Here is a 23,615-nt window from a genome sequence, read left to right as displayed (position 1 = left end):
CACAGTGATCTGAGTGCATCGATCGGTCGTTGTTACTGACGCTCTGACGTCCCGGTCAGAGTGGGTCATTGGGTCTGGTCCAGTGAGGAGCAGCCAGGCTGTCTGGACTCCAGTCCCATTTCATCGCTCCTCGTTCACTCGTACCTCCCGGAGCGAGAGAGCCCTTTATTTGATCTGGTTCCGTGGCTGCCTGGCTGTCTGGACCAGAGTCACTCAGGGGTGATGATCCCCCACTCCCTCATTGGTCGTCCCTCTCCCTGTGTTCTGAGGGTCGGCACCAACCAGCAGGCAGCGGGATCACCATGGTAACAGGGCATGGCCTGGCACTAGGAGACGGTAAAGGTCCGGGTTCGTGAGCACTGGGACAGTGGCTGACCCGGGACATCCCTGACACTGAAGAGTGGATCAGAGAGATGAGGTCGCTCATCACCGGCGCTGTGTTCTCCAGCAGTGCGGTTCTAAAACAAACACAATCAGCTCACAAAAAACTCTCTGGCTTGTTGAACATGTTTTAACCTGGAAGTCAGAGCTGAGGCCAACTGATCCCAGGTCAGGGGGGGGGGGGGTCCCTACTTCAATCTGGAGCCACAGTAAATTAACACAGTGGGTTTGACAGCTGTCCAGACCTCGATACACTATAACTCCCCACCCCTATGTTGTTTACACGCTGCTGTGGGACTTAAGTTTGCCATATTCTGCTGACCAATGCATTCCCCGTTTACATGACTTTTATATTTGACATTATAAAGCAGCCATTGTTTTTAGATATTGTAAAGTAACTTATTTTAAATGTTTCAGGTTTGCTTTTCAAGGGGCTGCCTTCTCTAGTCTTTAATGCTTTCAGCTCTGCAGTTTCGTCTTCGGTCACTAGGGGTCTCTATGGAGAACATTGATTAGGACAACTCTGAAGAACCTTTATTGATCTAAAGGTTATTAAATTGTACGACTGCGATTCCATTATTAGAAAGGATATTGACCTTCCTTGTTATCCCTTAATAATACCCTATCAATATATTAACTAGTGATCATTAATATCTCTAAACTTTTGGTCATCAAACTTTTTTTTTTATGGAAGTTGTTGTATTGGTATTCTTTAAATATGTATTTTCTCCAAGGAGGGGAATAGTTGGCCTCCAACCCAAGCAGTAAGAACGGGGAGAGGTGTGTGTGTGTGTGTGTGTGTGTGTGTGTGTGTGTGTGTGTGTGTGTGTGTGTGTGTGTGTGTGTGTGTGTGTGTGTGTGTGTGTGTGTGTGTGTGTGTGTTCGACAGAGCGTTTCCACCAGCCAGCATTCTGTGGCACAATGCAAACTGTGTTTACTAGAAGACTGTCAACAAAAAGCTTCTCCTGCTCTGCAGACAGCAGCATTCCTGCCTCGCAGGCCGGGTGCTGTCTGGCGAGGTGTGTGTGTGTGTAAGGCTTTGTGTGTGAGCGTGTGTGTGAGGGGCTGTGTGTCCTCGATGACAACTCGTGGCTCCTGCATCATCAGGTTGAGGCAATCATCTCAGGACAGTAGAAGCTTCATCCCCAAACTGCCCCTTTGGGAGGAATAAAGAACAGCTCCTCTTATCTCTCCATCGGACCAGGAGGTCGGCCATTTCTCCCCCAGATTCTCAGCTCCCAGATTCTCCTGATGAACGACCAGAACCGTCCTCTAGAGACTGCGATCCACATATTTGGTGTTGAAGGATGAATCTACATTTAGTTTTACTGATTCTTTAGGCCTTTGTAATCAAGACTTCGTGCGGCATGTGGCTCAGGAGGTAGAGCGGGTCGACTGGCCACCGGGAGGTTGCTAGTTTGATCGCCGGCTCCTCGTAGCTGATTGCTGAGGTGTCCCTGAGCAGGACACCTCACCATCACTGCTCCCAACGAGCTGGCTGTCGCCTTACACAATTGACTCCACCGTCTGTGTGTGAATGTGAAATAATGGGTGAATGTTAGGTAATATAGTAAAGCGCTTTGAGTGGCCACTGGTTAGCGCAGTATAAATGCAGTCCATATACCATGTACTTCTAATTGGTCGACAGTACCCCCCCCCCCCCCTTCCCATTCCAGCCGTTCCTCCTCTTTGAGTTTCCAGCGTTCTGCTGTGGTCTGTTCCTCCCGTGGCGCCCGGCGGGTCTATTTGTAGCGTGGGGCCGTCCCCCGGTCGGCCCGCCGTGGTCTGGGTACAGACGCGTCCCGGGAGGGTCCTGTTGGTCCGGGTCATTCCTGAGGGGGGCGTTCTGTAGGGCTGTCTGGCTCCCTGCGGCCGAGATCCGGTTCCTCAGACAGACAGACGCTAGACGCACCGCCTGCCCACGCTGCTGTCCTCGTTCCTTCAGACGATGGAGTTAAGTTCTAGAGTTTCATTGGTCAGCCACAGAAGATGCTCGGGCGAACAGCAGACCTGACTACAGGTCTGTGTGTGAGTGGTTTAGGGAGGGAGGGGAGAGGACAGTAGGTACGTAGAACAGCTGGACCTGAGCTGTGTGTGTGTGTGTGTGTGTGTGTGTGTGTGTGTGTGTGTGTGTGTGTGTGTGTGTGTGTGTGTGTGTGTGTGTGTGTGTGTGTGTGTGTGTGTGTGTGTGTGTGTGTGTGTGTGTGTCCCAGATGTGTGAGTAATGAGGTGTCTTCCTCTGGAAGCCAAGTTGTTCCCAGCCATGTTTGTGGAAAAGCATTCTCCTTCCCTGCCGCACACACACACAGACAATTACACATAAAGATACACACTGTCATCATTCATCTATTAATGGCGCCTAGCCGCCTACTGATGTTAAACGTTAACTGTGTGTATCATATGTGTATTTGTACGTGTCTGCCCTTGTTTCTCCTAGTTATGCATTGTATTTCCCTTTGGTGGCTCTCTCTCTACCTCGCTCTCTCTACCTCGCTTTCTCTATCTCGCTCTCTCCCTTTGTGGTGTAATAGGATTAGGAGTAGGGCTAGGGTTGGGAATCCACGGCTAACATGCAGTCATAGCATAGCATCAGTGCTACACACTACAGAACGGAGGAATGCTATGTGGCTACAGGTTGGTCACGGCCCAGTCACTGTCTGACCAGAGACTCTAGACTCTGTAATTCAAGAGTCTGGAGAGCTTGATTCTCAGCCAAAGGGGGCTGGTTCGATCCCAGCCTCCTTTGAGTTACTCCAAATGCAGCTAGAACACCTGCACCTGTATTCAGAAAGTCACTTTGAATAGAAGCCCCCCACTGCAGCCCCGCTCCCCAGAACGCAGGCTCCTTTCCTCACTTTCTCCGGGTTGGGGCCGGGCACATCTGTGGGGCGGGGGGGAGGGATGAGTGCAGATGTGCTAGATTAAGTCATCTCCTTCCAGACCTGCGTCTGATAGACATGTGTACGTTACCGGCTGGACGTTTATCTGAGTCGTGTTACAATGCCGACGTCCATGAGTACATTCATAGCATAGGTGACCCGGGAATCGAAGCCTCGTCCCAGAGCCGGGGAGACGAGGGGCTGGGTTTGCGTCGCCGGTTACAGCCAGCATCTCGGTTTCCAAGCAGCCTCAGAAACACATTAAAAAGCGTTTAAAAAGGCGGCTATGGATTTGCGCTCGGCTTATGATGTCAGGACAGGAAGTAGAAGTAAATACCGTGGTGGTGATGTCATGGCAGGCGTTGTGAACTGGTGCTGCTGGGAGGGGAACTGGGCCGCCGGTATGTAGGGTTGTGTCTCCAGATGGGCAGACCGGCTCCACTCTTATGACGCGTCCAGAGGAATGCATCCAGGGTGATATTAAACCTGCTGTCATTGGAGGGGAGGAGGATTTATCCTCTGTCGGCTCCATGCTGATGTTAGGACCGCAGAGTCGCTCACCAGCTTCTGCAAGAGACTCTGAAACTCACTTTCAGAGTTCAAAGTTCAGCTAGACTCTGCAAAGCCACCCCCTCCCACCCCTCCTACGCACATATTGTATGTTGTATGTCCTTGCATTTAAAAATATTACTTTGCATTGTGTAGCGTCTTATCCTAGCTATCTCTGTTGTAGTGATCGACCGATATTTGTGTTTTTTTTTACATGTATCTGCATCGGCAGATGCGCGGCTGCTGCGTTGATAGTTTTTTCCCTGCATGATTTACAGACAGAAAAATTGAGACTTGTAACATTTGTTATCATTTTGTCATTTTTATGATGTAAATTGAGGAGTATCGGCTCCAAATATCAGCTCAAGAAAATCGGCAGCCCATATCGTCATCGTCTAAGGCTAATGAAAAAAAATCGGTATCGGCCCTAAAAAATCTATATCAGTCGATCGCTACTCTGTTAATGTATGTATACGGGAATGGGTTAACCTAGCGATTGTTAGTGCCTGGCACTTGGTTCTATGAACATCCTTACTGTACAGACAGCAATATATTGTTTCTCTTCTGACAAATGTACTTATTGTAAGTCACGTTAAATGTAAACGTTAAATGTATATTAATGTATAATGTATACTGAGGTCTGTGTTCTCCTCTCTCTTTCAGTGCTCTGTGCCAAAAACCTGGTGAAGAAGGACTTCTTCCGTAAGTCAACTTCTCTACTATGCCTGTTCTGATGTCTTTATGACTCTAGATTGGGGTCACCTGTTAGCTCTGGGAGGGGGGGTTCAGACACTGAGGGGGGGGGGGGGGGTGGTCAGTCTCTGAGGTGGTCAGACGCTGAGGGACAGGGGGGGACCGGGGAAGTCTGGTTCACTGAGCATGCTCGGCCCTCTGCGACCTCTGACCTGGCTCATCCTGTCAGGTGCCCCGTGCTGGGTAATGTTTGGGTCTGTTTGGATCTGGGCTGTCATGGTGAGTCAGCAACACCCACCCCCCCTCATCCAGGTGGTTGCCATGGTGCCCATTCCTTCCATTCTCAGCGTTCCAGAGCAAACAGTCAGCCAGTCTGGCCGGCTGCTGGCTTTCCCCACATGTGTGCTATTAGCTGACCGGTCAGGGGCGGGTCGTCTGCATGGGGCTTAGAGCTTATGTGTAGCTTATCAGCAGGAACACAATGCGGTTTGTTTTTAACAACGCTCTCTGGTCACATGTCATTAGCCCGGGTTAGCTTGTCTGCCCGGTTTGTCTGTTTGTTTATGTTTGTTGTTAGGTTGTGTTAGTTAATGTTTAGTTAATGTTAATGTTCTTTGTAGGTTGTTTGTTTGTTTGTTTCTGTAAGTTTCTGTATGTTGAATGAAATAAATGTAATGTCCACAGCACTGCTTAAGTTCCCATATTAATTTAATAAAAAATTCACAGCAACGTTTCAACCCTATTGGGTCTTCTTCATGCAAAGCCCAAGACCCAATGGGGTCGAAACGTTGCTATGAATTTCTTTTTTTTTTTTTTTTTGGCCAGTAGGTGGGATGTGCACACAGCTACTTTTTTGTCATTTCTGTATGTTTCCGTTGATCTTGAGGTCTGTGTGTGAGTGTCCCCCCAGGTCTCCCGGACCCCTTCTCCAAGGTCGTGGTGGACGGGTCCGGCCAGTGCCACTCCACGGACACCGTCAGGAACACCCTGGACCCCAAGTGGAACCAGCACTACGACCTGTGAGTCCCCACTCCCAGTCACTCTTCTGCAGTGCTACAGGCAGACATCTACTTCCGCTACCATTTCAGCCGCACTGTGTTCACACACGGCAGACAGACAGACAGACCATGCTAACACAGACAGAAAGACAATCAATGCTAACACACGACAGACGGACCAATTAGGCACACACACACTAACAGGCTGTGTAGCCCCTGCCTGTGTCCTAGCCGTGTTATGACATAACGTCAGGCTAAAAATGGCCGACGGGACTGAGCGGGCCGCGCCAAGACAGCGGGGGAAAGTCTTGGGCCGTAGTATTTTCCTTGCATGAGAGAGAGAGAGAGAGAGAGAGAGAGAGAGAGAGAGAGAGAGAGAGAGAGAGAGAGAGAGAGAGAGAGAGAGAGAGAGAGAGAGAGAGAGAGAGAGAGAGAGAGAGAGAGAGAGAGAGAGAGAGAGAGAGAGAGAGAGAGAGAGAGAGAGAGAGAGAGAGAGAGAATTTTTCCAGCACTTCCCCCCCACCCCCCCCAGCAGGAATAGGAAGAGCCTGTCTCTCCATTTGTTTGGTTGCCACGGATACAACTGCCACTCTACGGGTGGGTTTTAAACTTTTAACTTCACCCGATGACACCCACACACGCACACACACACAGACACAGGGTCACACACACCCGAGCTGTCACATGACCATCTCACGCCACACAATCTGTGTGTGTATGTGAGAAGCATAAAAACTCTGGCCCTGATCTGGTCTTCTCAATCTGCTCGTTGGTCTCTAGAGCGGCAGACTGGCCAATGAACTTTGCTTGTTGCACAATGTGTTCGTAACGTGGATGTCTCAAGGATGGCTGACGTCTCTCCTCTCTCCTCACTATTATCATCTGTCTGCTCCTCTCCTTTCCTCTCCCCTCCCTGCTCCTCTCCCCCTCTCCGCCTTCTCTCCCCTCCTCCTCCTCCCTGCTCCTCTCGTCTCCTCCTTGCTCCTCTCACCCCCTCTACCATCCTTTCCCCCTCTCTTCTCCCACGGCACCTCCCCACTGCTCCTTCAGCTTCTCTCTTTTCCTCCCCTCTGTCCTCCTCCCTCCCCAGCTCTTCTCCCTCCTCTCATTGAAACAGAGACATCAGACCTTTCTAGTTCCAGTGTAATCTGAGTGATTTAATAAATCATCCGTCCCCTCCTCACCCATCAGAGCCCAGAGTGCGTTTCACCTGGTGAGACACACTGTGGGCTCTGAGGGGTGAGGAGGTCCTGGTGGTTCCCAGCCGTCTCACCAGCCTGTTCCCCGGCCGCCTCATAAATGCTCGGTCACATTAAGCCTTGTTAGATATGGCTGCTGCTGTCAGAGAGGCTGCCAGTGCTTCTCGCCACCGACTTCCAGACGGTCTGGCGGTTAATGAGCCGTCTGGTGAGAGTGAGATGACGGGACCACAGGTCCACCGGGGCAGAACCTCTGGGTGGCGCAGCCCAGCGGTGAGGAGATCTCTGCCTTGTCAGAGACCTGCAGGTCAGGGTCTTTAAGGCCGAGCAACATGTCTGACGAACCGGGGGTCTCAGACAGTGGGCTACAATCGACCAAGCTCAACTTTCTCTGCATACAAACCCCTTTTTTTATTTCTAAAAGCTGCCTCCTCAAGGTTTTCCAGCCGTTTATGTGCGCGTTTATAGCTTTCAAACGCTATTAAAAGCCTGTATCCAGACTAATGAGCAGTATGGCTGGGAGTGAGCTCTGGTTTTAGTAGGGCTGTGATTGTAATGCTTCCTTTCCCATGTGTTCACATGTAGCTTAGCACCTGGCTGCTTCAAGCTAATCATGGATACACCTAGCTGATTTTTGACACTGCTAGCTGCATCTTGCTAAGCCTGAATCAAACAGTCCAGACTTCTGACTCACGGCCGAAGTGTTCCTCCCGTCTGTCGGGAGCAGCTTGATGTAACGGAGCAGGAGTTTGCGAGGAGTCTGAGAGGAGGAGAACACAGGAGAGGAGAACACGGAGGAGGAGATCACAGGGGAGCAGCTTGCTGTAACAGGGCAGGAGTCTGAGAGGCCTCATCAGGGAGGAGAACACAGAGGGGGACAGGCTGGGGAGGGAGGACAGGGAGGTACATGTGAAGGAGACAATCGGGGGAACTAGGATGAATAAATCGAGTGTTGAATCAGTGTCTGTGTTTGTGTCTCGTGCGCCTGGCTCCCGTTGTCTCCTCCCTACACCTGCATGCTGGGAATCCACTTCTGGGGAGAAGCCACGTCCTGCTCGGTGGTTAGGGCCTGCAGCTCGTCCTCTCTATCGTTCTTCCCTCCGTAGTCATAAAGAGCCTCTTGAGGTTCGCTCTGAGTCCATGTTCCTCCTGAAGCATTCCGTGGGAACACACAATGTGTTCGACGAGGTTCAAACCACACACGGTTCAGTTCATCCTCCATGTAAAAGCTGATCTATAACAGCATGTAGACCAACGCGATGGAGAACATCCCAGTATCAGCCAGTCAGGTCCTGACATCAACCAGAGCAGGCTGGTTCTCTTTGTCTCCCTAACGAAGCAAGAGGAAGGGGTGTACTCCGCCCCTTAACATGATTGGGTCACGCCCCCCTCCCCCCCAGATGTTGTGTTATAACATGGTCCGACCTCTGGATCCCAGAAGACCTATGACCCAGAAGACCTATGACCCGGACCTCCTGTGACCCTGACCTATGACCTAACCCCTTTTTCCACCCCTCCTCTGTCTCCAGGTACATCGGTAAGGCGGACTCCATCACCATCAGCGTGTGGAACCACAAGAAGATCCACAAGAAGCAGGGGGCGGGGTTCCTGGGCTGCGTGCGGCTGCTGTCCAATGCCATCAACCGCCTCAAGGACACAGGCTGTAAGGACACACACAAAAGCAGTGACTCACTCACTCACAGAGACACTCACACACATTCATACATCCATACACTAGTGCAGGGGGAGGGCCGCGTGGTGGGAGATACCATCTCTGTCCTTTTTTCTCTATTTTTTCTCTACCGCTCTGTTGTGCTCCTATCTCTCCACACAGACACACACACACACACACACATTGTTTTACACTCACTAACACACAATCTTTTCACACACACGCAGACAGAATTGGTAGATCTCTCCAGACTTTGGCAGGACGCTGTGTCCATGTTCAGAGGGGGGGGGGGGTGTGTGTGTGTGTGTGTGTGTGTGTGTGTGTGTGTGTGTGGTAGGAGATACCACCAGATCAAAGTTAGAATATAGAGGGGGAGAAACAACCAATCAGAGTTAGAATGTAGATTGCACTATTCAGTGTTGTGTCAGGATCGAACCCAGGTCCCTTATGTAAACCCTCCTAGTGAGGGTCTGTGGTAGACCAGGGGGGTCGTTTCCTAGAAGCCTCTGTCTGAGCGCTGCAGGAAACCCGAGAGCCCTGCCCAGCTGCAGGTGGTGGACGGCACTTCCTCTCCCCTCTGACTCACCCAACCCCCTCCCTCCCTCCCCCCCCCCCGTCTTGGCTCTCCCCGGTCTGGCCCATTGTCAGACCCCAGGAGCCTCTAGCCTCTGTCTGGTCCTTGTCTGCGGAAGAGGCAGGAGAGGAGGTCTCTAGGGTCCATGTGGTCTCTCCCTCCCGGTCCGGTTGGCAGACCGGGTCTCTAGGGTCCATGTGGTCTCTCCCTCCCGGTCCGGTTGGCAGACCAGGTCTCTAGGGTCCGTGTGGTCTCTCCCTCCCGGACTGGCAGACTGGGGCTAGAGGGTCTGTGTGGTCTCTCCATCCTGGATTGGTAGACCGGGTCTCTAGGGTCCGTGTGGTCTCTCCCTCCCGGACGGCCGGGTCTCTAGAGGGTCTGTGTGGTCTCTCCATCCTGGATTGGTAGAGTGGGTCTAGAGGGTCTGTGTGGTCTCTCCCTCCCGGTCTGTGTTGGCAGACACTGGTTGTTTGTTTGTGGGTTTTCGTGTGTGTGTGTGTGTGGTTGTTTTGCTGCCTGTTTAGTCTAGACATGCATCCTGGGCTGCTGTCTCTCAGCCAGACACCAGACCTTACGATGGTGGATTCAGTTTGCAGGAAAACCCCTTTACACTGACCTCTCTATCTCTCTGTCTGTCTGTCTGTCTCTCTCTCTGTCAGTCTCTCACTTCTCTTTTTGCCAAACATTCTGGTGCTCTCTTTGTCTGTCTGTCTCTTTCTTTGTCTCCTATTTTGTCTTCTATTGAACTACATCTCTCTATTACTTTCTCTTTCCTTCTGTAACTCTTTGTTTATCTCTTTTTTTCTGTATTTTATCTCCTTCTCTGTTGTGTTCCTATCTCAACACGCACGCACGCACGCACGTGCACACACATTGTTTTACACACACGCAGACAGACTTGGTAGATCTCCCTAGAGTCTCCAGACTTTGGCAGGACGCTGTGTCCATGTACAGAGGGAGCGGCTGTGTGTGACTGTCTGTGTGAGTGTGAGTGTGTGTCTGTGTGTGTGTGACCTCTCCGCTGAACCCTCCTCTCAGACAGAGCTCTTTATGAACCCTGGTACTCCACACTGCGCAACATTTGCTCCACGCACACACCACAGAGGGAGGGAGAAGGCTTTATAATGAAATACTATTTAAGGTTGTTAAAGTATACATACAGTTACTGTTATATTATGTTGGATTGAACACGTTTTTGTCATGCCAATGAATTAGTTTAATTGATTTGACAGATGGTTGAGAGAGATATTCGACAGGACTTTACCTCTCTCTCATTCTCCCATTTCTCATGTATATTCTCTCTCTCTCATTCCCTCTGCCCCTTTCTCTCTCTCACACTCCCTCTCTCTCGCCCTCTCTCTCACCCTCTATCTCACCCTCTCTCGCCCTCTCACCCCCTCTCTCTCTCGCCCTCTCTCCTGACATCATCTCTCTTCCTCTGGCTCTCCAGACCAGAGGCTGGACCTGAACAAGCTCAGCCCCAGCGACAGTGACACAGTCCGGGGACAGATAGTGGGTGAGTACGGGACAGCCCCAGTCTACCAGTGGGAACAAACCCACTTCTGGCTGGGCACTGCCTCTTGTGATGTCACTAGTGGGTCGATTTGAAAGGGCTGGTGATGATGGAATATAATGATAGATATCACATTATGAATGAACCAATACATCAACATAGCATCTGAAGTGTGTGTGTGTGTGTGTGTGTGTGTGTGTGTGTGTGTGTGTGTGTGTGTGTGTGTGTGTGTGTGTGTGTGTGTGTGTGTGTGTGTGTGTGTGTGTGTGTGTGTGTGTGTGTGTGTGTGTGTGTGTGTGTGTCCCCAGTGAGCCTCCAGTCCCGGGATAGAATTGGCAGCGGGGGGCCGGTGGTGGATTGCAGCCAGCTGTTTGACAACGACCTGCCAGACGGGTGAGTCTGTCTGGTTCTCATCCATGACCTCAGACAGCTCAGAGGACTCAGAGTGAAACTCACTGTGTGTGTGTGTGTGTGTGTGTCCAGCTGGGAGGAGAGGAGGACAGCGTCCGGGCGGATCCAGTACCTGAACCACATCACACGGACCACCCAGTGGGAGCGACCCACCAGGTGAGCCCTCCGACCCTGCCCCCCCCCCCCCCCCCATTGGGTGGGTTAAGGAGGTTAGAGGCTGTAGATGACAGGTTAGTGATGATGGCCAATTGGCCACGCCCCCAGGCTGTAGATGATAGGTTAGCGATGATGACCCCGCCCCCAGGCTCATTGGAGACTGTAGATGATTGGTTGTTGATAGTGACCACACCCCCAGGCTCGTTAGAGGCTGTAGATGATTGGGTGTGTTTCAGATGAAGCATGCGTTGCGTTGCCTCGCATAACATTATGCATTCTGGGATAAAAAATGCAGAAATGCTGGTGATAACCAGCAACATGTCACATGGCTTTAAAAACTTGCAGGAGCTCCAGGGTAACTCACTTTTCTGTGCATATCGTCTCAAATAAATGCGGACATAAGACACTTCCCTCAACATATCAAAATGTTGCCCTAGTTGGTTGGAATTACCACGCGAGAAATTACATAACTCCTTTCAAAGAGGCGTGCCCTCTCCCAAACTATGTTTATTAAAAATAGACGACTTTGTGAACTTTCACTTCGTCACTCATCATGTAAATTTTTTATGAGGGAAAGGGGCTTCAGACTGTTTTCAATGAAACTACAGTTGCTAACAAAACCCCTTGGCTGCAGAAAAGTTGACCTCCATTGTGGTTACTTATTTATCTAAAAACCTCCCTAGAGTACATTTGGCGTTAGTGTAGTGGGTTAGAAGCCCCGCTAGAAGAGAACAGTGCTGGCGCTCCTAGTTCAAACTACGAGAAGTGCACCTGTGTCCGACTTGACGTGGTGGGAACTTGACGTGTTTCAGACTAGTTCCGATGGAACTTCTCAAGTCTCGTGCATGCATGCGCTCAAATGCAGGCGATCTGAAATGCAGCCATTGGTTGTTGATGGTGACCCCGCCCCCAGGCTCATTAGAGGCCGTAGTTGATTGGTTGTTGATGGTGACCCTGCCCCCAGGCCGGCCTCGGAGTACTCCAGCCCAGGCCGGCCCCTCAGCTGCATTGTGGATGAGAACACGCCCATCAGCGCCAATGGGGCCACGCCCACCACCGTGGCCCCGCCCACGGAGCAGCGAGCCCAGGAGAGGCGGGTCCGGTCGCAGCGCCACCGCAACTACATGAGCAGGACCCACCTGCACGCCCCCCCCGACCTGCCTGAGGGATACGGTACACGCACGCACACACGCTGCAGAATCACACACACGTACACACACAAACAGAGACACACACACAGGCAAGCATTCACACACACATACATACGTTATCCATATACACACACATACAGAGAGACAAAAGTTATACACGCACGCAGACACACACACAGACATACACGCAGACACAAACAAGCTGGCATACACACGGTGACACACACACGCTGACACACAGCTCCAGGGAGTTTTTGTTTATCTGAGTTCATGTCTCAGGCCTGCTCTCTGATTAACAGACTCCAACTACACTGGTCATCTGTCTGCCTGTCTGCCCCTCTGTCTGTCTGTCTACATCTGTGTCGGTATCTGTGTCTCTCTCTCTCTCTCTCTCTCTCTCTCTCTCTCTCTCTCTCTGTCTGAGGGTCTGTCTACCCTCCCATATTGGCTCTTTTGATTGGTTGTTCAAGTCTATCTTTAGATGGGCTCCCTCTCTGATTGACTGTCCCCTAACAAGCTCTTTAATTGTGTGTTACAGAGCAGCGGACTACGCAGCAGGGACAGGTGTACTTCCTCCACACGCAGACAGGGGTCAGCACCTGGCACGACCCCCGGGTCCCCAGGTACACACGCACACGCACACACATGGACACACTGACTGACTGACCATTCTTCGGTCCTTCAGTGTTTGTTTATGTATTAAATATGTTTGGATCCAACTTAATCTGGAATGTATGATATGTGATGAAGATTCATATTCTACTTAACCTCCCCCCCCTCCCCCCCCCTCTCGCCCACTCCTCTCCCCTCCCTCTCTCTCCCCCCCCCCCCCCAGGGACCTCAGTAACGTGAACTGTGAGGAGCTGGGTCCGCTGCCCCCTGGCTGGGAGATCCGGAACACGGCCACGGGCCGGGTCTACTTTGTGGACCACAACAACCGAACCACGCAGTTCACCGACCCGCGCCTCTCCGCCAACCTGCACCTCGTCCTCAAGTGAGCCCCGCCCACAAACCAGAGCCAATCATCTGGAGTCTGACACCAGACCAGCTTACATAGGGGTTTCACTTACATTTACATTTAGGGCATCAGCAGACGCTTTTATCCAAAGCAATATCCTTCCAATAATTTGTCAGAAGTAAGAGAAACAACAACGTATCTCTATCGGTACAGTAAGGATGTTCATAGAACCAAGTGCCAAGCACTAACAATCACTAGGTTAACCCATTCCATGTATACAACAAAGATAGCTAGGATAAGATGCTACATGATGCTAATTACTATTTTGAAGTGCCAGGACATACAACATGGAATAAGTGCGTAAGAGGGGTGAGGGGGTTGGGTGGTAAGGAGGTACGCCATGCAGAATCTAGGTGAACTCTGAACAGGTGAGTCTTGAGTCAGTCTTGCTAGAAGCTGGTGAGCGACTCTGTGGTCCTGACGTCAGCAGGGAGCTCGTTCCATCCCTGCGGTTCTCTTCTGGAGGTCCTCTGGTAGTGTGTTGAGTCTGGACCTGGTGGTTCTGACGGTCCACTTTGTGCCCCACAGCCCCGAGCCCTGTCCCAGTCCTAACGGGTCCAGAGGGAGCATCGAGACCCAGAACATCAGGTGGGTCCTGAGGTCCACACACACAGACAGACAGACAGACAGACACACACACCCACCCACCCCAATCTGACGTCCACAGCTGTGAGCGATGGTTCAGTGTTATAAAGAAAGAGGTAGAGAGAGGACTCTTCCCTGTTGATCCACCCTCTAGCCTGCCCTCCTCTGCCCTCTGTCTCCCCTCCTCTCTCTCCCCCTCCACCCCCACCCCACTCTCCTCCCTGGCCCGGCATCACACAGCAGACCCCAGACGGCTCCGCTGGCCCAGGAAGCCCTCCGTCTAAAGTGTGGGGATGGACACACGCACACACTCTTTCTCTCTCTTTCTCTCTCTTTCTTTCTTTCTTTCTTTCTTTCTTTCTTTCTTTCCCTCTCTCGGATCGCTGCAGCTGTTCAAACAGAACCGCAGATTTTCGGCCAACTGCATTACCCAGAAGCCCCTTCCTCTCATCTTGATAGCAGCAGTGTGGGAGGAGGTAGGAAGGAGGAGGCTATCTAGTTTGTGTCTCCTGACGGATCAGAGCAGCTGGTCAGCAGCTAGATCCCTCTGTCCTCTCCTCCTTCACCTCCTGAGAGCGAAAGAGTTCCTCTCTCTGTTCTTCCCCTGTGGGTGTCTTTATGTGTGTCTGTGTGTTTATGTTTGTCGATGTGTTTGTGTGTGCTAGAATCGAAGTGGGCGAGTATATCCTGGCAGCCTCCCCCCCTGTGAGGCTGAACTCTCTTGACAGGGCAGGTGTGTGTGTGTCTGTGTGTCTGTGTGTCCCCTCCGGTGAGTTCACCTCAGTCTGCCTCTTGCTGGTCTGAGGCTGTTTGACTTGGCGCTCTTCCCAGATGACCTCAGTTTGTTTACCCATAATCCTCAGCACACAGATCACCCCTTCCATGCCCCCCCCCTCTCTGTCGGTTTGTTATGGTTTTCTCTCCTGCGTCGCTCCTCTAAACACACAGTTAGGGCTTTGTTCACAGTGCCCTCCTCGGCCAGCTCTCTGTGTGTGTCTCTCTCTCTCTCTCTCTCTCTCTCTCTGTCTCTCTCTCTGTCTTGCTCAGTCTCTCTCTCTCTCTGTCTTTGTCTCTGTCTCTCTCTCACTCTGTCTGTCTGTCTGTCTGTCTGTCTGTCTGCTTTACTGGCATCACAAATGACCCTTCTTGCTGAAGCGTCCATCTTACGTTGCTTCCACTATGAGGTATAGAATAACCCATGGATCATCTCATCAAACCAAACCTCATCCTTCATGTTGACCTGAAGCTCATCAGCACCGCGTGTGTGAGATGATCCATTGAGTCATCAAACTGATCAAACAACATGGTCCTCATTCATTAGTGCATCTACATTTCTCCTACTCCTATTGTGTGTGTGTTAATACACACTGTTGGTAGTTTTGTGTTACATGTGTATTTTTTGTTTATTCTACTACGGTCTTCTCCTTGCTGCTGTTGTTGATGCTGTGGTTGCTGTTTCTGACAAATGTACTTATTGTAAGTCGCTTTGGATAAAAGTGACTTTTTGCCAAATGCCCTCAATGTAAATCAAAAGAAAATTGATTTACATTTTGTAAAAAACAATCTATGTCTAGGCTCAATAAAGTTCCTCCTCAATAAGTACCCTGGTCTCCCCCCCCCTAGCCGCCAGAGCGCGCTGAAGGAGATGCCGCCCACCCCCCCGGCGCTGCCGTCCCCCAGCCTGCTGCCCCTGGAGGAGGCCGAGTGCCTCACGGTGCCGCGCTACAAGAGGGACCTGGTCCACAAGCTGAAGATCCTCCGGCAGGAGCTCGGCCACCAGCAGCCGCAGGGCGGGCACTGCCGCATAGAGGTGTCCCGAGAGGAGATATTTGAGGTGGGTGAGGGGCGGGTGGAACAGGGAAGGGGAGGGGAGGGTGGAGGGGACCAGGGAGGGGAGGGAAGGACAGGGTGGAGGGGAGGGTAGGGTGGAGGGGACGAGCGAGGAGAGGATGGAGGGTGGGGATGGGATGTAGGGGCCCCAGACTGTGGCGCTCCCCCAGGGGCCTCAGACAGCGGAGCCCGTTGTGGATGCATGTTTGTCTGTTGCCAGTCAGAAGAGGAGCATGCTTGGCTTGTTTGCGGTGAAAGTACCAATGTAAACAGGCTTTGTTTACAGCATCAGAGAGGGACAGACCACAGAGCAGCCTGACCTCACAGAGCAGTGTCCCAGGGATACAGGTCTGGGATGTGTTGTTTGACGTCCTCTGTCAACCCATCAGCCCTTCAGTGGTGGAAACGCAGATCTTTAAAGTTTTGAATATTTACAGGGACATGTACATTGGTTCCACAATCATGTTTCATGTAAACCACCCCCCCTCCCTTTAAGTTAACACAAAACAACATCCACAAGTTTGGATCGAAAACATAACTCCTCACGATTTGTCCTCCGAGCAGCCAAAGAATGAAACTATTCTCTTGTACGGCAGAGTTATCTCCCTCTGCTCATCGTTCAGCACACCCTTTCATCCACAGCGAGCTGCAGTGATCTAAAGTCATGAGGAGGGTTAGACACGAGTCTGCAGGCGTCTGCAGGTCAGGGTCGGCCTGTTGGGCTGTTCAGAGGCTATTTAAAGCCTCTGGACCCAAGGCGTCTCAAAGTGAATGCACACATGCATACTTAAACACACACACACACACACACACACACACACACACACACACACACACACACACACACACACACACACACACACACACACACACACACACACACACACACACACTCATACTCATACACAGCATTCAAACACAGAGCTAGGTGTAATTTGCAGAGGTGGTGTGTTTTAAATCTAAAACAGAACTGTGTGTGTGTGTGTGTGTGTGTCAGTCAGAACACCTGCACCGGCCTTCGTGACCCTAATAAAAAAACACGGCGTGGAATGTGCTGGAACCGGGGCTCCGGTTAATCTGCAGCGAGACGTTTGGGTTGGCTGATCTCAACCGGGAGGGAGGGGGGGAGAGAGTTGACGTGGAGTGAGACATAGATTCAATGCTTCTTATGTGGGTTAGCCAGATTATTTTAGAAGTTATGCGCCGCCTAGCAACCACAGGATCCCCCCCACCTCCCTAGAGATGATGGTCACCCCTGGGGGCTCTCATACAATGTGTGTGCATGTGTGTGAACTCTATTACAATGTGTGTGTGTTTGTATGTGTGTTAACTCCATTACTATGTGTGTCTCTATCTGTGTTGCAGGAGTCTTACCGGCAGGTGATGAAGATGAGGCCGAAGGACCTGTGGAAGAGGCTGATGGTGAAGTTTCGCGGGGAGGAGGGGCTTGACTATGGAGGTGTGGCCAGGTCAGTCAGCAGCAGACAGACCAATTACTGTACCAGACAGACAGCTGCCCCCTTGTGGTTCCCCGTGGCACTACACCACAGTTAACCACAGCGGGATTGACAAAGAAATTAAATCATTCATGTTTTGTTGAACACTAGAACCAGGATAGTTGTCACATTGTAGTTGTTACATTTTTGGAAATGTAACATTTAACGTTTCCTATTTTGATATTTATTATTTTTGATAGTCTATTCCATTCTATTCCATTTCTTTCTCTCAGCTCTCTGTGTGTCTCTCTCTCTCTCTCTCTCTCTCTCTATCTCGCTCTCGCTCTCGCTCTCCCCCTCCCTCCCTCCCTCCCTCCCTCTCTCTGTCTTTCTATCTCTCTCGTTCGTTCGTTCGTTCGTTCGTTCGTTCGTTCGTTCGTTCGTTTGTTTGTTTGTTGGTTTGTTCGTTTGTTCGTTCTCTCTCCCTTTGTTTGTCTCTGTCTTTCCATGTTTCTCTCACACTTGTGTGTGTGTGTGTGTGTGTGTGTGTGTGTGCTCTAGGGAGTGGCTGTACCTCCTGTCCCATGAGATGCTGAACCCGTACTACGGCCTGTTCCAGTACTCCAGAGACGACATCTACACGCTGCAGATCAACCCTGACTCTGCTGTCAACCCTGTGAGACACACACACACACACACACACACACACACACACACACACACACACACACACACACACACACACACACAGCCTCACAAGACGAAGACCCGTGATAGCTAGAGTCCGCCCAGTCCCAGTGAACCCCCCCTGACCCTGTCTCTCGTCCCCAGGAGCACCTGTCGTACTTCCACTTCGTGGGGCGCATCATGGGCGTGGCGGTGTTCCACGGCCACTACATCGACGGCGGCTTCACGCTGCCCTTCTACAAGCAGCTGCTGGGGAAGCCCATCACCCTGGAGGACATGGAGGCCGTGGACCCTGACCTGCACAACAGCCTCATCTGGATCCTGTAAGACCATATATGGTGTTATATATCTATAGGGACACACTGCATCACTAGACTTATTTGTGGTTGAATATTATGTGTGTCTGTGTGTGGTTGTGTATATGTATATATAAACATATTTATGTATATATATGTACAGTATATATATGTATGTTGAATGTTACTCCACACCTGTTCATCTTTAGACGCAAAAACAAGGTTTTTCTCTTGAGGAAATGATCTGAAAAGGTCCCCTCCCCTCTCTTCTCGATCTCGGTATCCAGGGACAACGACATCACGGGCGTGCTGGACCACACCTTCTGCGTGGAGCACAGTGCGTACGGAGAGATCATCCAGCACGAGCTGAAGCCCAATGGCAAGAACGTGGCAGTCAGCCAGGACACCAAGAAGGAGTATGTGCGTCTCTATGTCAACTGGCGCTTCCTGCGCGGCATCGAGGCGCAGTTCCTGGCACTGCAGAAGGGCTTCAATGAGGTCATCCCCCAGCACCTCCTCAAGGCCTTCGACGAGAAGGAGCTGGAGGTGAGCGACCTCCACTCTCTCCCTTTATATACATGATGTGTGAGCCTCCCCACAGTCCCATACCGAGCCCCTGGTTTTACATTAACATTTAGTGCATCAGCAGATGCTTTTATCCAATTACATTTGTCAGAAGAAAGAGAAACAACAATGTATCGCCGTCGGTACAGTAAGGATATTCATACAACCAAGTGCCAAGCACTAACAATCACTAGGTTAACCCATTCCCCGTATACAACAAAGATAGCTAGGATAAGATGCTACACAATGCTAAGTACTGTTTTTAAGGACAGGACAGGGACGGGGACAAGGACAGGACGTACAACATACAATTAGTGCGTAAGTGGGGGGGGGGGGTAAGGAGAGAGGCTATGCAGAGTCTAGATGAACTCTGAACAACTGAGTCTTGAGTCTCTTGTGGAAGCTGGTAAGCAACTCTGCGGTCCTGACGTCGGCAGGGAGCTCGTTCCACCGCTCGTTGTTCGATTACTGGGAACTTGTGTGGACATGGTTTCATCTCCCTCCTGTCCTCCCTCCCTCCTGACCTGCAGCTGATTGTGTGCGGCCTGGGCAAGATCGACATCGTGGACTGGAGGTCCAACACGCGGCTGAAGCACTGCACCCCCGACAGCAACGTGGTGAAATGGTTCTGGAAGGCGGTGGAGTCGTACGACGAGGAGCGCCGCGCCCGCCTGCTGCAGTTCGTCACCGGCTCCTCCAGGGTCCCCCTGCAGGGGTTCAAGGCCCTCCAGGGTAAATACACCTGGCCGACTGCTACCTGCGTGGTTGACTCCGCCGTCGGTGTGTGAATGTGTGAATGAATGGTTGTAAGTTGCTTTGGATAAAAGCGTCAGCAAAATCACCTAAATGTAAAATGTACCTGACCTGACTGCCTTACCTGTCCAGTTACCTGCTCAGACAGCTACCTGCATAGGGCCTTACCTCTCCAATTACCTGGTCAGTGACCTGTCCAGTGACCTGGTCAATGACCTGCCTGGTACCTGTGCAGTGATCTGATCTCTGATGTGTTCCTCCAGGAGCTGCTGGACCACGCCTCTTCACGCTGCACCAGATCGACGCCAGCTCCAACAACCTGCCCAAGGCCCACACCTGGTGAGCGCCTGCTCCCTCATGCTGCCATGGTCCAGACCAGATCATGGTCTTGTAGGACTGAATCATGGTCCAGTCCTACAGGACCATGGCCCGGTCTTATAGGTCCCACCCTGCACCCGTCATCTCATCCTATTCATTCAGCCTTTACAATAATCCTCTCCTCCGCTCTCCTCTCCTCTCTCCTCCCTCCTCCCTCCTAGCTTCAACCGCATCGACATCCCAGCCTATGAGATGTACGAGAAGCTGTACGACAAGCTGCTGACCGCCATCGAGGAGACCTGTGGCTTTGCAGTGGAGTGACAGGTCAACGCCCCCCCCCCCCCCCCCGCTGGGAGGAGGGTCCGACCGGAGGGTCCCGCCCCCGGAGCCGTGCCTTCCAGACCCCCATCCACCCCCCAGAATGCCCCCCGAACACACACCCTGCTCAGCTCACAGACACGCCCTCCACGGTCACCTGATGGTCACGTGACTCCTCCCCTTGGTCATGTGATCTATGGAGGGAGAGTAAGGGGAGGGGCTTGTTTCAGCAGACAGACAGACAGACGAAGGCACATCCGGGTGATCCGACTACACAAAGCTCCTCCGCCTTGTTAGATGATCACTAACTTAACCTTTTCAGCTGCTAATTCTCTCATTGGACCACCTCCCCCCCCCCCTTTCCTTGTTTTCTACATTCTTTTAATTTGTTTTTTCACTCTCATAGAAAGGCAGTTTTTCATATAGAAGGTGACATCCTGCTAGGCAGAAGGTCTGCTGGGTTCTGATTGGTCGTTCTTGTCCACCGTTGGGATCAAATGCCCTCCCTGGACCCAGTGCAATCCTAGTGGTCAACAGGGGGGCCCTAACGTTTTGTATTCCCCATGCTACTCTGAGGGAATGTATCCTGAGCTAAAGAAGAACTGTGAGACCACTCTCTGGAGAACCGAACGCATCAGGTTTAGGCTCCGCCCCCACCCCCCCACACATTACACAGAAGAGAAAACAAACGGCTTGAAATGTGTTATTTTTATATGATGGGGAGGGGGGGGTGGGGGCTGGGATAGAAAGAAAAAGAAACATTAAATTATATATAATATATATAATTTATTGTTATATTCCAAACCTTTTTCCGTTGCTCCAGATTTAAAAGAAGAAGTAGAAACTAAACCTTTAATGTAAGTCGTAACTGTTTAAATTATAGAGGACGATTCGAGGAGACCGAAATAAGCTTGAGAGAGTTTCAGTTAAGATGGCCGCCGGACGAGGGCTTGTGGTCGGAGCGTGAAGAGGTCCGTCCTTGCTCGGTTGGACACACAGTGCCCTGCGATGCCCTTTGTCTCGGCTGGAAACCCTTTAAATTCTAAGAAACGGTATGTTGGGAATGAGAGAGTGTCTGCGCTCTCCCTCTGTGACACAGCTCCAAACACGTTCCCGGTCGGGTCTGAACAGTATTCCTCGTTTCTAGATAATATTCAGTTCTCCATCGCAGATTTAAAAAACAAACTAAGTATATGATATATATATAAATCTAAAAAAAGACGGATGGATTTTTTCCGAATGTGTTCTGCTTGCATATCTTAAAGAGGATTCTCCTCACGAGCAGAGATAAAACCAAGCAAGGCTAGATGATATGTTGGTCTCCTGATGAAACACACTACTGCTAAGATCTACCATGCAAAACCCTTTACCCAACACTCTCACTCACTCACTCACACACACACGTACACATATCCGGGTCTGAGACTGTATTATGCCACCAAATCTCAGTATTTGAGGCCCATCTCTCTCCAGGGTGGAGATGTCTCCTCTACTTCCTGCTCTTGGAGAGCGAGGTGCCAATAGGTGTTTTGGGGGGGGGGGGGGGGGTCTCCAGGTTTACATGTCCCCCTATGCTAATGACCTGCTCATTAGCACCGCGCTTCCCACCATGGACCCGTCTCCATGACAACCATCCAGGTGGGGGGTCTGGCCGACGGTGAGACTGTGCGAGTGCCTGTGCTTACGCTACATGCTACGTTTATCCCTGTGGCTACATGCTACATTTCGCCCGTCGCTAGCACACAGTCCGGGGATTCTTTTATACGATTTGACACTAAATGGATGAATGTTTTCTAGAGTATGCTGCCTGTCTCTCTGGATACGACCACAGACTGTTCATGTTCATGTCTGTGTTTCTCCAGCGTGTCCCGGGACGGTGCTCTGTACAGAAGTCTTTTTGGTTCTTGTATGTGGATCACAACGCCCGTAACTTATCTTTAACTTAAGCAGATAGTTCTTTTTTTAAAGGTGATCGATGGGGAGGGATTAAAGAAAAAAACGACCACCCTTGAACTGCACACCTAACTTAAGTATGTGTTGTGTTTTGAACCCGCACGGGTCACGTGACTGGGCCCCGCTCCTCATGTGACAGACAGTTAGCTGTCTCTCTCCAAACCCTACTGTCTGTCTGCATCCAGCATGATTCACTTGCAGGACTGTATCTTATAATTGACTGATGCAATTTCATGTATTATGTTAACACTATCATTTTGTAAGAGTATTTTATTTTTGTGTGTAATTAGTTCTAATTAAAACGGCCGATGTCCAACGACTTGAGGCACCTTGTAGAAAACAAAATATATTTTTATTTGTGAGTATTACTTAGGACACTTTTTCGTTTTTTTGTATTCAACATCATCCATCTATCTGGTCGCATTGTAAACATGTCGACAACAAGTAGAACCCCCAACAATAAGAATTATTCCTGAACATGCAGACAAGAGTGTTTGTCTCCCTCCTTTGTACCATGTGGCCATTGTTCAGCCAGCAGACGCACAGGACATTCATGAATGTCAATGAGAAAGCTTTAGTGTGCTAAACTGCACAGGCTAGTGGGGCCAGTCATGTACTCAGGGCCAGTCCTCATACTCAGGGGCCCGTCATGTACTCAGGGGCCACCTTTAGTATGGCCGTTTGGCTCTATAATCCCGTCTACATTTCCACAAAGCATTCCCGGGAACTAAGGAAGAAAATGGGCGAGGCAGGATGAGACTGACTCTCTCGCTCGTAGGCTATATGTAAATAACTCAGACATTTTGGACTACTTTCATTCACTCCGAGGTACATAACCCTTACGTGTTGTATATACATTTTTTAAGATTTAAGCTTAGATTTGTCCATAATTCATACAGAACTAGATAATGCTCAAGTTAAACAAATATTTACTCCATGTTGATAGGGGACGTTATTGTGACTATGCACCTCAGGTAGGTTACAATAAACCATAATATATGCAGGACAGGGAGTCTTGTTCTAGGTCAGGTAGTGTGACCACTGGGGATGGGTTGATACTTCTGTGATCAACTGTTGCTGTTAAGTGTCAAGATGGATACAACTTTATTAAATTATTATTACATTTATATAAAGTAGCTGTAGGAGACTTAGTATTATCATTGATTAATTTATTGGGAGATTATTATTGTTGATTGCAGCGGTTGGCAGGTAATAGTTAATAGTTATAGTTAATTTAACTAATTAGTGTTTTAAATAAAAAATAAAAAAAGGCATTCCCTATTGAAAATACTTTAGACAGTTACGGGTCAGAATATGTGTCTCCAGCTGGTGTCGTCCACGTCTCCTGCATTCAGTTTCTGTCTTCTCTGACGTCACTTTCGGTAAAAAGGACGGAAGTGACCGAGTTACCAGTTTCTATTCTTACATATACGTCCGCCATCTATTGTTATAGAATCACACGAAACCAATTATTCATTCCAAAATAAAGATGTGGGTTATTGGTTTATAGTCTGGAAGAGTCGGATAATAATCTACTTAAAACGAGAAGGTCGATACATCTTCCCGATACGTTCAGACAATATTACGTAACCTTTACGTAACCTAATGGTTACGAACAAACGTTTGTTGAATTTTGTGTTGCTTTTTGTCGTGTAATTATGATACAAGATGTATTTATGTA

The 23,615-nt window shown here is 50.3% G+C and overlaps 1 protein-coding gene across 1 annotated transcript in view; it reads left to right on the top strand.

Moving 5' to 3' along the window:
- LOC311383227 (E3 ubiquitin-protein ligase SMURF2) overlaps positions 1 to 22,271 on the top strand; it is a 36,956-nt gene extending 14,685 nt beyond the window's left edge. The window contains exons 2-19 of the mRNA XM_084488568.1: positions 4,473 to 4,511; positions 5,413 to 5,521; positions 8,229 to 8,362; positions 10,396 to 10,461; positions 10,767 to 10,851; positions 10,942 to 11,025; positions 11,990 to 12,198; positions 12,715 to 12,799; positions 13,012 to 13,170; positions 13,723 to 13,782; positions 15,403 to 15,613; positions 16,975 to 17,078; positions 17,607 to 17,721; positions 17,877 to 18,055; positions 18,316 to 18,574; positions 19,123 to 19,324; positions 19,609 to 19,684; positions 19,885 to 22,271. Coding sequence (XP_084344694.1) covers positions 4,473 to 4,511; positions 5,413 to 5,521; positions 8,229 to 8,362; positions 10,396 to 10,461; positions 10,767 to 10,851; positions 10,942 to 11,025; positions 11,990 to 12,198; positions 12,715 to 12,799; positions 13,012 to 13,170; positions 13,723 to 13,782; positions 15,403 to 15,613; positions 16,975 to 17,078; positions 17,607 to 17,721; positions 17,877 to 18,055; positions 18,316 to 18,574; positions 19,123 to 19,324; positions 19,609 to 19,684; positions 19,885 to 19,984 — 2,276 coding nt within the window. The 3' untranslated portion in view covers positions 19,985 to 22,271. The remainder of the gene's footprint in view (positions 1 to 4,472; positions 4,512 to 5,412; positions 5,522 to 8,228; positions 8,363 to 10,395; positions 10,462 to 10,766; positions 10,852 to 10,941; positions 11,026 to 11,989; positions 12,199 to 12,714; positions 12,800 to 13,011; positions 13,171 to 13,722; positions 13,783 to 15,402; positions 15,614 to 16,974; positions 17,079 to 17,606; positions 17,722 to 17,876; positions 18,056 to 18,315; positions 18,575 to 19,122; positions 19,325 to 19,608; positions 19,685 to 19,884) is intronic.
- The last annotated feature ends 1,344 nt before the right edge of the window (positions 22,272 to 23,615 follow it).

The sequence above is a fragment of the Micromesistius poutassou genome, assembly GCF_964030765.1.
Source record: "Micromesistius poutassou genome assembly, chromosome: 1".
NCBI classification, from domain to species: domain Eukaryota; kingdom Metazoa; phylum Chordata; class Actinopteri; order Gadiformes; family Gadidae; genus Micromesistius; species Micromesistius poutassou.
Note: the sequence above shows the minus strand (reverse complement) of the source record. Positions and strands in the feature narration are given on the sequence as shown.